This window comes from Symphodus melops (assembly GCF_947650265.1).
Source record: "Symphodus melops genome assembly, chromosome: 14".
NCBI lineage: Eukaryota > Metazoa > Chordata > Actinopteri > Labriformes > Labridae > Symphodus > Symphodus melops.
Genome location: NC_136704.1, coordinates 13487049 through 13505318, shown reverse-complemented (window position 1 = coordinate 13505318; position 18270 = coordinate 13487049). Strand labels below are relative to the sequence as shown.

The 18270-nt window shown below is 40.7% G+C and overlaps 1 protein-coding gene across 2 annotated transcripts in view; it reads right to left on the bottom strand.

Moving 5' to 3' along the window:
* LOC306835013 (contactin-associated protein-like 2) overlaps nt 1-18270 on the bottom strand; it is a 195939-nt gene that overhangs the window by 50933 nt on the left and 126736 nt on the right. For both annotated transcript variants that reach the window (XM_079361383.1, XM_079361384.1), the window contains exons 12-15: nt 16685-16791; nt 14427-14546; nt 13463-13578; nt 12098-12182 (exon numbers count right to left, since the gene is read on the bottom strand). In XM_079361383.1, the coding sequence (XP_079217509.1) occupies nt 12098-12182; nt 13463-13578; nt 14427-14546; nt 16685-16791 (428 nt within the window). The remainder of the gene's footprint in view (nt 1-12097; nt 12183-13462; nt 13579-14426; nt 14547-16684; nt 16792-18270) is intronic.

Genomic DNA, 18270 nt, shown 5'->3' with positions numbered 1-18270 from the left:
TAAAAAAAAAAAAATTTGACCTTTCAGATGTTGTTTTAGGAGGCATTTGATGCAGAAATTAAAGAGTTTTTTTAAAAAAAATGTTTATGTACGTTTTTAGAGAAATGTTGTAATATTGCAACATTGGGCTTAGTTGGGAGCAGAATTTCTGTTGTCTGAACAATTCAGAACAACTAAGGGTTCATTTGCAGGGTTGCTTCCTTTGCCCCCTAACAGTATAACATTAATAATAATCACACATTAGTCATATTTTTATGAAGTCATTTATTAAAAACAATAAAATATAAAAAATATTAAACAAGATAAAACTCTTTAAAAACGTTTTTCCCCCCTCTTTTTTTCTTTTCTTGACATTGGTCATGAAGACTTTCATTGGTGGTGAAAGTCCCAAAAACAGTCCCTGTCGTCTGTAAAGCAAAGGCGAACATCACACTTTCTGCATTGTGTGTTGGTGTATCCTTTATTGCAGTGTCTGCAGCGTCCTCTCCCTGTCTTCCTTGGGAAATGGGCAACTAGATCGTTGCGTACATCCAATGGGAGGTGTGCACATCTCTTGGATGGCCTCTTCTGAGCATTCAGAGGGCTTCCTGATGTCACTGTCTGTGTTGCTGGGCTCCCTTTGCCTGAAGATGGCCGTCCTCTCTTTGGAGTTTGAAGTGTTGCGTTTACCAGGATGAGAGAGGATGCTAGCTGTGCCTGAAACTGTCTCCTGTTCATTGTCTCTTTGCTAGACATCTTGAGCGCTTTACAGTCCCGCTTGTAGAGCAGCCAGGCATTGACCACAGCGAGGATGATGGTGTGCCAGAAGATGTACATGTACTAGCGACGGGATTTGATGGGGAACTTATATTTGGCTGTAAATGAGTCCAACAAATCCACACCTCCCATGTACTTGTTGTAGGCACCAACAATGTAAGGCCTCTCAACTTCAACGTAGGTTCTGTTGGCTTTTTCCCAGCGTTGAATCTTCTGCACAGGTTCAGGTCCAGCAAAGGATGACACAAGTGTGACGGCCCTGCTGTCATACCATTTGATAGCACAGATGTTGTGATTCCCCTCCACTCTGACGTCATAGCTTCCTCTCCCCTTTTTCTTCAAGCTCTTCTCGTCTTCAAGGTTACAGTTGGGTAGGCGCACCTGCCTGGCTGTTCCCACGTAATGAATTCCCCGATCAAGGAGCTTCACTAATAATGGAACAATGGAATAAAATATAAATTAATTAACATGTGTATATATATATGTTTTATATATTGTAGTACATAACCTGAAGGAATAGAATAGGGTGGTGGACTAGGTGTTCAGGGTAGAAATGTTTTCGAGGCAGACAATACTGTAAGTCGCTTTGGAGAAAAGCGTCTGCTAAATACCCTGAATGTAAATGTGAATGTAAATGGGTTAATGGCTCCAATTATCATACTAAAAGGAAAACATGCATACCCCCACTTACATCCACACCCCACATTCAGGAACATTCCTTTCCCCAGAACTGAATTGTCTGTTGATATCCTCTTTGTGGACGAAGTCATGGAATTTTAGGTCAGGCTGATCAAATTAACTACATTTTAGAAATAAAACTTTTAAATCAGTCAAACTTGACCATAACACAACAGAAGGGTAGAATGTATAATATCCATGTATAAAGAAAATACTCTCTTTCAGGCAGTGGTGTAGTGGAGGGAATACAACCTGTTTGAGCCCACTGCAACAAGCCAGCTATTTTGACTACCACGTTCACCCAGTGTTGTATAATTGCAACAATTATATAACAAGCTCTAAATGAAATTTGATGCATCTATTCCACAATAACTACATATGTACATGCTCTAGACATTGTAATAACAACCCAAAAAAATATAAAAGACATATTACTTACTTGAATCTGATGAATCCAGTCCAATGAAACAAATAGTTGTTGTTCGAAGGAAACCTTGAGAGGTTGTGTGAGTTCATGGCCAGAAGGCGTGACTTGTAAACAAATGTAAGATCCAATAGCATTGTGAGACTGAACAATAGGACCCAATGACTATGTAAATGTGGTAAAAAATAAGATAAAATATAACAGATTGTTTTTTAGGATGGTTAAAGGTGACGTTGTAATTTTACAACAAGGGGTGTTACAGGGTTAAGTGCACCATGTTGCTGACGACGAGTATAATAAAAACTCACGGCTTCATGTTTGAGGCAGGATTGATGGGGAGAGCAGCGTGGCATCTCAGAGTCTCAAGCTGTAATCATTCTGAGACTTGTGATGGGACGCTCTGACAGGCACAAAACCCACCAAGTCGCAAACAATACCCTCTCTGTGAGTGGTTGAAGGTCCTTATTCCAATTACAATAAGAACTGGGAATGAAAGCTTGTAAAGAAACAACCTCGGCACTATTCTCCACAGCGTATGTGAACATCATCAAAAAAACAATGGAAGTTTCTTAAGGTGAACAAAAACAGGAGAAAAAAGTGAACACACTTTTATTGTGAAGGTCGCTGTTTCACTATCATGGACAAAAAGATGCAGATATAACCACCATTTATTTTTATTTATTTTAAAAACAATGACACCTGTCACCACTAGGGCTGGGTATTCTGTGGGTGTCTCAGGATTCCTTACGATTTTTATTCAAGGGCTCACAAATTTATTTTCGATTTAAGACGATTCTGGATTCATGATTCAAAGTCTATTTTTGAATCAGTACACACTTCAGGGTCTACTCCAGTCTTCTGTGAGACTGGCTAAATTTCTTGCTGCTCCATTAGGGATACTACTGAGTTAAAAAGCTAGCATTAGCACTTAGCAGAGAGTTACTGACTAGCCCGAATTAAAACAAAAAAACACGGGGTTTTTTTCGAAATTGTGAATCTCTTGAAAATCTGAGAAAAGAAACTCAATTTTTAGATACATTGGTTTTTTTCATCACCTCTAGTCACCACCGTGAGATAAATCAAACCTTTAGACTCTTGCCTTTTTAAGTAAAATATACTTTTCAACACTTCCTTATTGCATATAAAATACAAAAAAAAAACCCTCTTAATCTTATTTGCACACCCTTACAAGATGAGAGTATCGATCTTCACGTCAACTTTTAATTCAGAAGGAAAACAAGTATATTCTCTCAAATGTCACACAGCTGCTCTGCAGTCAGGCAGTCAAGGGATTTGTTCTTGAAAACAAGTTTGTGATTGATGTGATTTCCTGATAAATCAGGGTCGAAAGGAAAGGATGAGGTCAGTGCATGAGAAAGTATTGATTTATGATCAAGAAAACACTTCAGCATTGACCAAGTCCACTGCAATGCTCATTTGTTTTTCTCTCTTTTTTTTCCTGTTGAATGCATTGACAGTTATGAGTTCAGCTCCTCTGTGATCTGACCTCGGGATGATCCTCAAAGGAACTCATTTGGACTTTGGGCGCTTAGCAGTCTGATTGGACTCACAGTTTATGAACTGAGCTGCTTTTCTAGGTTGACACATACCTTTGTGAGCATGGGAGCGCTCACAAATGACATCAAACTCCCTGCTCCTGTAATTGGATGGGATTAGTCTGGGCTGAGAGGAGCAGCCCTAAACACGGCTGAGCCACAGACGCAATTTGCATAATTTAAAACCACGGGGGTTTGAAGTGTTTGAAAAAGGAAACGCAAAAGGGAGGGATTTAGTTAGGACGAGTTCAGGTGATGAACAATATATGGAGGAGAACTCAACACCTTGTTTCGTGAGATCTATCTCTGTTAATTTAAACTTTAAGTTAAAAAGTGTTGATTTTATGAACAAACTGCCTCCTGCAATTAAAGGACGGGCACTTTGAAGCAGTGTGTCTATCAAGGAAGATACACAACGAGAAAAATGAGGATGCAATAATGTCCTTTTAAGAAAGATAATGGTTTATACAAAGGAGTTAGACAAGGCACACTGTGAATTTATTTACATCTCAGAAAAATAAAGATGACAAAAAAAAAAAAGTTTTAGAAAAAGGCAGATATGGAAAATGCTTGTGTCAAAAAAGAAAATCAAACTGAGAATACTCCCAGTGTGGGTGAACCTCAGGAAGATGCATGTGAATCGCATTGTTGCCTGTCCCTGATTGGTTCAATAGCATGGCTGTCAAACTCAAGAGGGGACGGGTCTTCCTGCCTGGCTCTACTGCTGATGGCTCGGGGAGCCGTAGCCTTGATTAGCTGAGGTATGCAAGTGTGAAAGGAGTTAAACGTTTGGGCCTGTGATTTACTTCATGGGAGTTTGGACAAACACTGTTTACTGCTTCCCCACTTTTTTTTTTGTAATATAGTTTCTGTTGAGCCATTGTCACATGTTTTATGTTATCATAATGAACTGTAATCTGACACAGAGAAATAAGCACTGGACCGGACTAGAGTGAGCCGGCGCAGATAGCGACTCGCTTTGGCAGCCGAAAGCAATTACGCCACAGACAGGAGACACCTGTAAGCCAGAGACAAGAACAAATCCCAGGCTTGTCTTTGTTGTGACAGTATGCCACAAATGATTTATTCTTTTTTTTTTTTTTCCATTTCATGTTCGTGCAACTATCAGACACCTGAGAATGTAGGCTGGCTGTGCATGGGATACCTTATTGATGGTTTATACAGTGAATACTTGTTTTAGCCAAAGTAAATTCAATTGAGATTACCTATTGGAGTACAAGGCAAATACACTTTTTTTTAATGAAGACAGGCATACAGAAAATACTTGCTTGTGAGGCAGAGAGGTTTTCTCTCACCACAAAGTCAATAAAATGCAGGAGTCTCAGGCTGTTCTTATGACATGACCTCTTCAACCGAAAAAGAGCAAAAGCACCTGTAACTTCTCTTTCTTTCTTTCTTGATCAATGTGTGCAGCTGCATGAAAGGCAGGTTGAAATCTTGTCATCTTTTCGTAATGATTAAAAATACAGTCCTTCAGTTCTTCTCTCTGACAAAAGCGACTCTTGACAAGCAGAACCTGCCTCCTTGTAACACTTGTCTTATCCGCCAAAGCACGGTGATCCATCACACTGTGGTTCTCAGGACCCCCTTTCCTGCTGCTCGTTGTTTTCCTGCTCTCATCGTCACCTCCTCCCTGCAGGCTCTCTCCCTCCCTTTCTCCCCTCTCTGAGTGTTTATCACACTGCCTGGGCTCCAGTCAGCCAGGCTGCAGAGAGGAGAGACAGAGAGCTCTCTCTCCTGGGTCGCTGACCCTTGTGAGGAGGACAAACTGCACACTGCTGCTCGCCTACACACAGCTGGACAATTGAAGTGTGTGTGTGTGTGTGTGTGTGTGTGTGTGTGTGTGTGAAGGAGGTGTTCATCAGCTTCGGTGTGGGTAAGAGGTTCACGTGGATCCGTGTATGTAGAGTATTTGATATAAAGTGTGTGTGTGTGTGTGTGTGTGTGTGTGTGTGTGTGTGTGTGTGTGTGTGTGTTGTGGTACAGGTTAAACAGTCTTGTTTAGAGAGGTGAAACATGTTGCAGACGGTTTAGGATGTCCAGCTGTTACTCTTATCAAGTAAATGAATATCACAGCATCCCTCCAGCTTCTATCTCTTTTCCACATTAGCCTGTTGGCACAAAATCTGCTCAATTAATTTGTAAACTGAGTCAACAGCAGAAGAAAAAAAAAAACAGAGAGAAAGACACTGTGATTTGAGTTGTTTCTCCAAGAGAGCTTTAACAAATACCTTCAAAGATGGGGTGGAATGAATTAAAGCAGTTTGAAGTTTGAATATCTTTTTTTTCCTTTCCATTTGGTTTAATTGAAATGTGCTAAGCCAACACAAAGAACGAACAAACTGAAGTGGCTAAATGCCCCTTGACTTGTATTTTTTGGGCATGATTTTTTTTAATCCATATGCATTTTATTATTTACATTTATTTTGAACGATTTTAAACGTTCAATCATTCAAAAAATGAAAATCTCCATCCAACTGTTGATTTTAAAGTTTGCTGACGTAATTCAGCATTCCCTGGGGGAGAAAATCTTTTATTTTCCTCGGGATCAATAAAGTATCTATCTATCTATCTATCTATCTATCTATTTTCAGAGGCGAAATCGCATGCACACACACACACACACACACACACACACACACTACAAGCTGCACACAGACACCCAGTTTAGTTTTCATACCTTGTTTCTAAAATACATTCATTTGCAATTAAGTCCCACTTCAATCAATGTCCCTCTGCCCTCCATCAGACCTGCAGCTCTTATAAAAGCCACAACACAGCAGACTGTTCTCACTATCAGTGTTTTGTGGGGAGAGGTCACCTGTTGACTTCATTTTTTTTTTTTGAAATCTCAACCTGCAGACTATTGGTTTTGAATTCCACACAGTCGGACATGTACAACATCGTGTGTGTGTGTGTGTGTGTGGGTTTGTGATTGAGACGGAGCAAGTTCAATTTTGAAAATCCCATTCAGCGAGATATGTATTGGTTTGCTGTGTTATTCAAGACTTCCTTGAACATTCGTGCCAACACATCTTTCACTGTCAAAGTGAGCTGCAGAAAAAAAACTAATCTGCTTCCTCCTCACTCTCCTCTCTTTCTCCTTTTTTCTTCCCTCTCTGTCCCTCCACATCCGTCTCTGTCTTACACGACGTCATCTCTCCGCGTCTTCTCTCTTCTTATTGCTTTTGCACTGAAAGATGCAACACTGCCCTTCATCCTTCTTTATGTCCCTCTTTTGTCATTATGCACGACATTAACGTCCAAATTCGCCGTTGTTTTGGAGTAACAGACAGGTTTTTTGTGCTCAACATAATGCTGTGACGGAAGAGTCAAGTCGAAATGTTCGTAGCGGTTTCTAAACACAACATTCAAACTCGGCCTCTCCTCCCGGGCTCATCGCCAGAAGGTCACACCCACTGCAGGACGCAGTGTGGATGTTTACTGCATGTACCTACACTGCAAGCTACCGCACGCTAGCACAAGCTGTCCAACAAGAAGCCATACAACTCCTCCTCATGATGATTATATTTACTGCACTCAAATACACACACCCACTCCCGTATGTATTTATATTGAATGCACATTAATGAAAACATAAAATGTAAATACACCTGCTCCATGATACACAGGACCTTATGATAAACACAGCAGAATCATACACATCAGTTTAATGCAGTTCTGATGTGAAGGAAGACAAATAATAGATGTTAGTTGGGTTTTTTTTAAGCATCCACACTTAAGGATTCATGTACATAGATGTGTGTGCATGTGTGTGTGTGTGTGTGTGTGTGTGTGTCTATGTGTTGTCTCTGTTTGTTGTGCCTCAGGCCCAGCCTTTAGCAAAGAGCGCTTCAGAGTAGATAAGACAAAAGAAGAATGAATACATTGAAAAAGGAGAATACTATAGGTAACGGGAAGAAAAGGAAATAGCAAATGTGCAGAGAGAATTCAGAAATATATAAACAGCAAAATAAAAAATAAAAAAGTGAATAAAGTAGGAAAAGGATCTTCATCCCTCCAGTAACTCAGCTGACCGGCCTTTAGTCGAGTCACTGAGGAGCGATATGACGCTTAATGTCCCATTTGGAAATGTATAGCAACAAAGTGGCAGTAACAAAACCATTATCAACAGTCATGATAACAATGCTATTAGCTGAGTGATCACTTTTGTGTCCACATTATGGACTCCCCGGTTGTCTCTTTATGTTGACTGATGGCTATTTTGGCTGAAAAGAATAAAAGGCAGACAATGATCATCGGCATGCTCTGAAACAAAGGTCTGTAATCAGATGTGTGATGTTCAGTATTATGGAACATCTTTTCTTACAAAAACAGTATAACTTCAACTTAATGTTCTGTGAAGTGTTCAACTCTCCCCGTGTGACTGGGAGCTGGAAGTGTTGCTCTCAGGTAGACAGACAGACGTGGTGCAGGAGGAACAAGACACATGACTCTGTCAACGCAACATATGACAGCATTATCCGGAGCAATGACGCACTACCACGGCAACAGCACCCAGAGAACACATATTATGGGGTGTAAATGGTACCAGCTCCTTCTGAAGTCGATCACACTTTGATGATTTATTTATTTATTTATTTTTTGACAGGCTTTGGAACTAAACACAAAGAATAGTCCAATGATAACACGTCTGCTGTTTCCCTTTAGCAAACTCTGTGACAACCACAATGTCTTTAGCTTCGTCCGACCTAAAGGCTGTAGAAAGGCTCCACCTCTGTTCGTTTGCCGTGCTATACGAAGGCTAACTTCACACGCAGCAAAAAAACCCCCCAAAAAAACACCTTGACCTTAAAGGGACACAGATTCTTATCAGAACATTTAAAGCTGTAAAAGACAGAGATGATCATTCTTGATTAACATCTTGTCTAAAGGAGGGGGAGCAAAAGAGAGAGAGAGAGAGAGAGAGAGAGAGACCCGTTTTTTGCCTGAAGACCTTGGCGATAGTTCTCGTCTCTCTCGTCTTGCGATATGTTCTCACTGAGCCCCTGCGTTGATTCTTGCCTCAAGCGTGTTCACAAATAAAAATACACTCTAAACGGAACATTAGTCGATTAATGAAAGTCATGGCACAGTGAAAACATGCTAAGAAAAGCGGATAATACATGAAATATAAAAGGGATATCAAAATTGACAAAGACATTAACTCAGTGTTTTAAGGCAATAAAGATCCAATTCAGCACGTTTTTCTCATTGAAAGAAAAGCAGCTCATGAAATAAAAAAAAGGCTACATTTTGCAGTCATAATGTTGAAGATAAGGGCTTCATTATTTCTGATAAAGGAATAACACTGAGTTTTGTAGTTTTGTTCAATACCATGAATTTCTCAGGCCCATTATTGCCATCCCTTTGAAAATTAAATATTTTACTGCTGCTGCATATGTGAAGGTTAAGCACGTCTGTGTGTGTGCGTCTATGTGTGTGTGTGTGTGTGTGTGTGTGTGTGTGTGGACTAGTGTGTTGTTGACTTGCTGTGACTTGTGAGGCATTAACTGAGGTGCCCAAGGATCGGACAGTAACGGCCTCCACGCATGCACACAGCCTCATTATCCTGAAACACACTCTCTTTTCCTCTCTGAACTACCTCCTATCTCTCCGCCTGTGGCCGCCACTCTCTTGCCTTCTTTTAATCTCTTTTCCGTTTGATATCCATGACCTGTTTCTAACCTTTATTAGAATCCTTTTCATGGATGAAATCATCAAATGACTCTTCTCCACAACAGAAGAGACATTGTAATGAGATGAGTCACTTCATACTACCAAAAAGAAAAACTCAGAAAATCAATCAAACTTTGTTTGAAAAGCACTTTTCATACATGGATGTAGAACAGAGTGTTTTACATAAAACTCAATCAAGCAACATGAAGTTCAGTTGAAGGCCATACGAAAATGGGAGGTCCTAAGTTGGTATTTGAAAGTACTGACTTTTTTACCGCCCTCAGCTCTCCAGGTAAACTGTTCCACAGACAGAGGCCATAGAAATAAAAATATGCCTCGGGGTAAGATTTAGTTTGGACTGGCAACAACTAAAGACCAAAGAGACTAAAGAGCTGGGGGCTCTCGTGGGCTCTTTGGTTAAGAGCAAATCTAATTATGTACTGTGGGTGGGAGCAAGACCAAGAAAAACTTTAACAACTAAGAGAATCATCTTAAAGTGTATTCTAAATCACAGCGCAGAGACTTTAAAATCAGTACATTATGTGTGCTCTTCTTCTGGTATTCGTCGGTCTTGACAAAGCCTTGCAGCTGAACATGAAGGTTTTCCTTTGCAGAATGAGAAGTCGGGCTATGTTATAATATCAACGGTCTTTCATAGTGTCCAGGATGAACCCTTCTGAACATTTAGGACGGATTAGATTGATGTTTCTTCACGTATTACTTACTTGTTGATATGGTTACAATAATTATAGACTTGCTTGAAGCAAAATAATTAACTTTAATAGCAGCTTGAGTGGAAGAAGCCTCGTGGGCTAATGTGTGCACTGGAAAGGCTTTTCAACCTGTTGTCTCATCTTAATTTTACTGAAGTCATTTATCTTTTACCTTTACTCAATTGGCAGACAGAGCCCGTAACACGACTGTCTCACCAAATATTTACATCAGTGTGACATTAAAAGCATTAAAAAAGGAATAGAAGCACTCATTGAACAACTGCAATATGAAAGAATGAAGAAAAAGGCTTTGTAATTTCACACTGGATCTTCTTGACTGTTAAAAGGTAAGTCCTTTGATGAATCTCAGCACACACGAGCAGGTGTGATCAGTGGTGGAGACTGGCATAGAGCGACAGATGTGCATTTATATCAATGTCTGCATCTGCAAAGGGGGCTTGTTTGAGGAAGTCGTGTGCCATTAGTTGTTAAAAAGTCTGCTTGGTTGAAAGGACTGACGCTAAATCGGAAGTGAAAGGGGCTAATTCCCCTCTGAAAAAACTGTGATCTCAGCACTAATGGAAGTAGTCTTCAGCGGTGTGAGGAAGAAGACGGGGCGCAGAAATCATCTGGGGTGAAATTGGCGGAGAAGAATGGGAGTCAGGCAAAAGCGCCGATCTGAAAAGGTAAATGGACGAGGGAGAGAGAACAACGGGAGAGAAGAAGAGTCGGGGGGAAAAACAGATGGTTAGGAATTTGGAAGATAACAGCGAGCGGTGGGAGGCGGAATAGATAAGATACAAATGGGGAGGAAGGTAAGGAAATGCTGCATGTGTCTGCATCAAACTCTCCCATTATATGACCTTCCCATTGGCCAGTGCAGGTCTGACATCAGTAGTACATGGATATGTATGTGTTTGCATGTGCTGAAAGTGTGTTAGTGAAACAGAGGTGGAGACAATTCCAAAAGGACAGAATCTGCGTAAGAAAACTGCTGTTGACAGTATGATTTGATTAAAGCTGACAACCAATTTATGAAGCATATTTTGAGGTAAATGATTTTTTCCTGCTTCCTCGGTCATTCTAAACTGGTAATTGTATTTCTCCATCTTGAAAGGTAGTGAAGTGGGAGTAAACTATAATGACGGACTTACTGACAGTGTATTTGTGTCGCTGTGTGCGCGCTCGGTACAGCGGAGGTTAATGGAACAGATTTGTTCTATTGCAAACCACCCTCTGCTTTATTATGACTCATTCAATCATCAGAAACACTAACACGGCCGCACACTCACTGACACCCACACTCCTCTCTTCTTAATGTTTCTGCCTCCTATCAGTCATTCTAATTGACTGGAAGCTTGTTATTCTCAAAGCAATAACACACACACAGCACCGTGAGGAATAAAATGCACACACACACACACACAAAGGACTTTTTGTCAGACAGACTGAGCAGAACAAGCGTAACCCCCCCCCCCCAGCTCAGAGCCTTCAACACTCTACTACACTGCTTACAATCATGTCAAATTCTCTTAAAAATGCCACTTTACCCAACCGCATCACTGATCGCACAGATCTAATCCAGTGCAAACCTTACACAGCTCAACCATTTCACTCGCCAGCCTCACTAATCCAAACCACACTGACGAAAACTCCACTCAGCTTTGCTCAAGAACATGTGCGGCCAAAAAGACGGAATCCATTCAAATCCAATCTAAATAAATGCATCAAAGTTAATCCACTCAGAGCGAGCGGAGCCGAGGCGCAACTCATTCTCAAAGTCTGTTTCAAACACCGTCATCTGTCGATGTCGTGGAGGTAAAGGCAGGGTGAAGAGCACGGCACACGCGTAGAGATAGTGGAAGGGAGACAGTGGAAACAGAAACAGAAAGTTATCCGTCGCCACATGTCAACAGGGAAGCTTTGAAGCTGCCACTGCTGGAAGGAAAAAACATTTTAGTCAATGTTTGATAATGTTCTGTTGATCGAGCGAGGGTATTCGAACAAAAGAGGCAGAATACAACCGGCTGTTGTGCAATCCTTAAAGCCATCGACAGTCACCTTCAAATCCATATCTATAAATCAATAAATCCATAATGATTTTTCAAACAGTTTAGGTTATTCAGCATTAGACAGCCATTTTTCATTTGTGTCTTTACTGAATAGATCAAGTTGTTAAAATGAATGTCCCCTCAAATGTGGCAGATAGAGCATCCTGCGTGCTTGTTTGAAAGTCAGCGGTGAATAAAGATGCCATCCTCAGCTCTTACCTGGAGTGTTGAGCAGTCTGGACATGCGACAGCTGTAGGCGATTTGCTGCTCACAGCTTTCTGCACTGGTGGTGATGGCTGTCATCTGGAACCAAGCACACAGATGAGTTGTTTATATCTATCTTATTCAGCCAGACATTTGCAAAATGAAACAAAGTGCAATTTAATGTTGTTTTAATTTAACTTCCCGTGACTCAGAGACGAACACGCGTTCAGGACAGATGAAGTGGTAAATGGACTTGAGCTTAAGTGAGGTTAAGTGTTTTGTTAAAAGACACATTGGACATGCAGCTGCAGGAGCTGGGCATCGAACCCCCAATCTGCTGGTTGAGAGAAGGTGACTTTACCACTGACCAACAGCTATCCCAAACATAGAGGAAAGACAATAACATGCTACACAGCATTATTGTACACATTAAAGGTCAAACTGCTGCTGTAACTGACTGAAGTTAAGCAGTATTTTGCTTTAAAGTATGAGCTGATTTATTTATTTTTTTCCCCACAACAAACTTGATTCATTTTATGTTGAGGAGGCTCTTAGGAATTCGGAAGAAAGATGATTAGTAGCTGATATGTAAAATAGTAGAATGTTAGAATGTATTTCAAATCTATCTTGGGGTTGAGCCAGACCGCCAGATATTGAAGTACTGTTGTTGGTTCAGTGTTTCTGTAATGTTCTTCTGGATCTATGATCATAATAAACAAACAACCAAAAAGTTAACTCTGCATGCACAAAGTACTACAACAAGTACTAGTACCAAAAGATTCAGAGACACAATGTTCATGTACGAGTTGTAAAGCTTCAACATGCACCTGAACCGCAATGGGAAAATATGGGACTTTACAAATTCTGTTTAAAATCTGGTACCTAACATTCTCTGCATTGTTTACAAAGTGCAAACTAAAGTATAGAAGTATGGTTTACTTTACTTCTATACAAAATGGGTTTCTAAATCTCTGCATTAACTTGCTTTTTTTTTTACTTTACAGGTAGAAAAAGCAAAGAAAGTTTTGATCAGCATCCTGACATAACAGACAAAGTTGGTATTATGTAGCAGTATGGAAAATGGCTATAAAATTAAACTGACATCAGTTTAAACTGACCTTTTGAAAAAAGAGAATAACTTGAAATAAACACCTTCTTTATAATATACTGTTGATTATTGTACTCTCATATGTGAATAACTTAACTTTACAGTAAACATAGTTGGACATCACACCTGTCTTTTCATGTCTAGTATGTCTGGAGTGAAATTGTAAAAAAGCTCAAATGTAGGCGTAACAATGAGACACATGTCTTATTAGTGCGTGTGTGTGTGTGTGTGTGTGTGTGTGTGTGTGTGTGTGTGTGTGTGTGACTGTAACCTGGTCCATGGAGGCGCTGTAGTTCACTTGTAGGACGGTGCGTCTCTCTCTACTGGAGCCAATCACTGTGGTTTTTGGGGACAGGTTGTTCATCACTGTTGTCCACACTTTGTCCTCTAGACACACACACACACATGTACCAGAAATATTTAGGAAAAAGTCAATCATTTGTAAAGCCTTTCGATAAATAGTAGATTCAACCAGACAATGGTAGAAAAACAGTCATTCACACATACACATTTCTGTCATGGCAGTGACATTATTTCTGTGTGATCCAGGTAACTGCTCAGACTCTGTATGTGCTGCTAAAGCCAAAACCAGTCACTAAGACATTAACCTGTTCATTCACACTGTCAGTCAGAGAACATCTGTGTGTGTGTGTGTGTGTGAGTGTGTGTGTGTAAAATACAGTCCTCCTAAGTGAGTATGTGTGAGAGAAAAAGAAGCTCTTCACATTTGTGAGCTTGCAGCCGCTGCAGTGTGTGTGAGTGTTAGTGCAGCGTTACTAAAGGGCCAGCCAGAGGAGTGCAGTGACATTTCATTGAAAGACTCGCCTTTGCTCTGCTGTACACTTTGCTGTTCCACACAATCTAGTTATTCCATGCTCTGTGTGTGTGTGTGTGTGTGTGTGTGTGTGTGTGTGTTTCTGAAGTGACTGGGTTAACAGTCAGTGGGCTTAGAACGTGTTGCTGTCGGGACCCCAGGAACCGCAGGTTAAGAGTGCTGTTGCCTGAGGTTAAGAATGAGGGCTGGAGTATTTCTCCCTTGTGGGCCACTGATGCTCGACACACACACACACACACACACACACACACACACACACACACACACACACACACACACACACACACACACACACACACACACACACACACACACACACACACACACACACACACACACACACTCTTCAATGTACCAAAGATAAAGGTCAGCAGAGACAACATCCTGTGCCCACAGTCACCTGTCATGTTGCAGTTGACTTTAAAGGGGCCGAGTGGTCCACTGCCGTCAGGGTCGATCCAGTAGGTGTCAGAGGACCTCCCCAAATGTTTATAGGCCTCACATGATGGCTCATAGACAGCTGAGGCAAAAAGATTAAAACAATGCATGGAAAATGAGCTGTTGGCAGACAAAACCAGAAGTCCCCTTCTCGGTCTGCTGCTGCAAAAATATGCATCTTTTTTAACACAATGCATGATAAAATAAATGGCAGGGTGGACATAAGTATTATTATAATAACTCAACATCAGAGGTAGTGTTAGTGTTGTGATTAATCTAACGTCAGAGAGATGGACCCTCGGGTGGTGAGAAATGGTAAATGGACTTGACCTTGTACAGCACTTTTCTTCCGGCAACTTAAAGAGCTTTTTTTTACACTGCAGGTCACACCTACCTATTCACATTCAAACTGTTAAAGGTCGTACACATGTATTCACCAAAGGACACATCGGGCAAGTGGCTGCAGGAGCTGGGGATGACCTTGCGGTTGTGAGATGAAGATCAACTCGAGCCTTTAGGCAAAGGGTAAGCAAGTTTAGTATCTTCAAAATCATTTCAGAATGCTCCCATTATTTAACGACCATAGATGAAGCACTTCCTTAAGAGAGCATATATACAGTACATATATATATATATATTACATATGTAAGATTTCAAGATGGATGTGAACAGCCCACCACTTTTCTTGCCTTCAAGAAGGTACAGTGATTTCATGTCGTTGTCTGTCTTCATTCAGTGCTTGACAAAAAGTGGTGTCACAAACACCAAAGCAATCTATCCAACAATATATTGATGTAGTGTTTCTGTGGATGTACTCAGACACAGAGTGTCTCTGTGGATGTGCACACATGCAGACAGAGAGGGAAGGAGGAAGACATTTTCAAAGAGCTTTGTGAGAGTGTGACATGGACTGAAACCTTCTCCATGGCTGCTTCTCGGTTTAACACTGAGTTATAAAGGGAGATGATCCACCATTTCTCTTGTTTAGCAACTGAAGTCGAAACTTCTTCCTCTGACTTTTTGATTATGTCTTTTTCTCTTTGATATCCCTCTGCTCATCGTGGAGTTTAGTGATGCAGCTGCTTGCTGACAGGATGTGCTCTATTCAGTGTTCACTGTTGTGAGGAACTGACCCCGCTGAACGCTCTCACACTGATCTTCACAGAAATAAACAGAGCTGTTAAAGCATTACTTCGAAGTCAAAGGCTTCAGTCAGAGGCTGTATACAGAAGGGAAATAATAAACACATTTTTTTATCTTCACTGGGGTTTATACAACACAAAGAGTCCAGATCAAGGCCAACAGAGAAACAGAGACATTGTCCACTTGAGGGAATGCGATTAAAAAAATCAGCTAATTTACCTTCAGAGTAAAAGGAAAAAAAAAACAGTAAGAGTGTATGTGTAGTGATTTTTTGAGGTACTATAAAGCAGCAGCAATGATTTCTGTGATTGAATAATACTGTATGTTGATCAATATTTACTAATTGATCCATAACTGCACTTTGTCAGCACAATGTCTGTGAGGTCTTAAGACCAGTTTGAAAACTATATCTATAATGTATTAAGTGATTTAAAAATTGCAATCATCAACTGGCATTTGTGTTTGATAACAAACCAGGTTCATCCATTTTCAAAACATTTCCTGTTGATTAGATGGCGGTTAAATAAACAATTGTTGAGTATGTTGTTTCATGGAGGCAGATTTTCAAGAGTGATTAAATGTGATCCATTGCAGAGGAAGAGATATGATCAACTTAAATGGCTTATTTGTGTCAATCTTTGAAACATCTACGACTCCAACAGTGCAAGTATAGCATACCTTTAAGCACTAAAAATCAGCCTTCATGAGCTCAGCAGTGTTTATGTCAGTCTTGACTGAAGAATCAAATGTTGGTTTGAAAGGTTTGAAGTTAAAGATTAAAGTAGGCCATAACGCCCACAGTGATGGCATTCTCAATATGTTAAGCTTTTAACAATTCTTTGGCTTTTTACTCTCTCCTTATCTCTGACGCTGTTCTCTTTGTGCTTTGTTTTGGAGCAGGTTCGGCCGTGTTGCCCCTACTTAAATCAAAACAAAACATAATGCATAATGTCAAAACTTCAAAAGTTCATGTGCTCCTATGCTAAGGGCTTTGGGTTGAAGAAAACAGCTTAGTCACTCAAAAGAGAACAGAGGAACTACAAATCAAAGTTTCTGCATACACGCTGACAGGCTTACATGTGTGGCAGGTGGCTCCTGTGTATCCTGTCCCATCACAGCTACAGCTGAAACTGTCCCACGTCTGTGTACAGCGACCGCCATGTTCACAGTGATTAGGCATACATCTGGAGAGAGAGAGAGAGAGAGAGAGAGAGAGAGAGAGAGAGAGAGAGAGAGTATATGAGTATATGATACAAATATACAATAGTTACTGTTTAAACAGGAAAGCAACCACTAGTTTTAATCTGTGTAAGAAAGATATTAAACTGTAAGTAGAACAAAATAATGTTCATCCAATGCATCCCTAATTGTGTTTAGTATGTTTGTAATACACTTGTTTAGAGCGTCTTGGATGAGAGAAGTGTCTTAAGTGCACAATTTATCCACAGAGGTCCCTCAAGAGCCGGTGCTCGGTCCCCTCCTCTGTTCCATGTTCACCAACTTACATGATCGGCTCTCATGGCTCCTCGTACCTTGCTGATATCTTTAAACGGTCGAATGAACGTCGCCTTGAACTGAAACTCTCAAAGACTAAGCTTCAATTCACACCAGCCAGTCCTTCTGTGCAACCCAAATCAACATCCATTTTTGTACAACCAAACATCAGGAAGAGCAGACCTTACCTGTCAAGAGCATGCAACACAGCTTCTCTTACAAGATCATGTGATATCATGCATTGACTATTGCAACTCCCTACTGGCAGGTCTTCCTGCATGAAACTGCAAATGATCCAGAATGCAACAGTGCAAGTTGTCTTCAACCTCCTCAAAAGAGCAAATGTCACGAAGCAGTCCATCTCCTCACACTTGCTCCCTGTTCCTGCTTGCATCACATTTTAAATTCTTGCTCCCTTACAAGACAGTGACAACAGTGGCTCCTCCTTATCTAAACTCTATCATCCAGGTTTACACTGCCTCCCACCCACCACACTCTGCTAATAAAAGGGTTTCAGATTACATCATTTACACATTAAGCAATACTACAGTTCTGTTGGGCAGTGGGCCCATCAGAGAATAAACCTTCAAAGAGGCAAATAAGGTGGTGAACAAACATCTGGAATGACCTACACAAACAACAATGGCCATCATGTTCCTCACACCTTCACACTGCCTGGGACACTCTGAGTCTCCTGCAGAGTTTCTAGATGCCCGAGGGCACGGCGTCGATGCAACGCAGAAGTGTCAACTAGGCTTTACTCTCCCATGTACAATGTTTTGGATAAAAGTGTCTGCTAAGTGAATTGTATAATTGTACAGCAAACTATTCACCTGTAGGTTCACAGGATCTTAAAAGGTTACAAGGCGTATCCAGAATAGTACTACCAACATTTCCACATTGTGTTTGAAATACATGTACATAAATCAAAGTATGAACTATAACTGCAATAACTAAAAAATACATATGAAAAAGTCACAACATTCTTCTTCTGTGTAAATTGATTCTTACACATCTGAAGTTCACCCTCATTGACTGGCAGAGGCAGTTCTTCTCTTCTGGATATCTCCATCTCGGGCAAGCGCAGGTCGAGTGTTTACATAAATAAAGTCACATGTGACCTCTGATAACCCCCTGACAGGTTTAACTACCGGTGTCATCTGAGCACA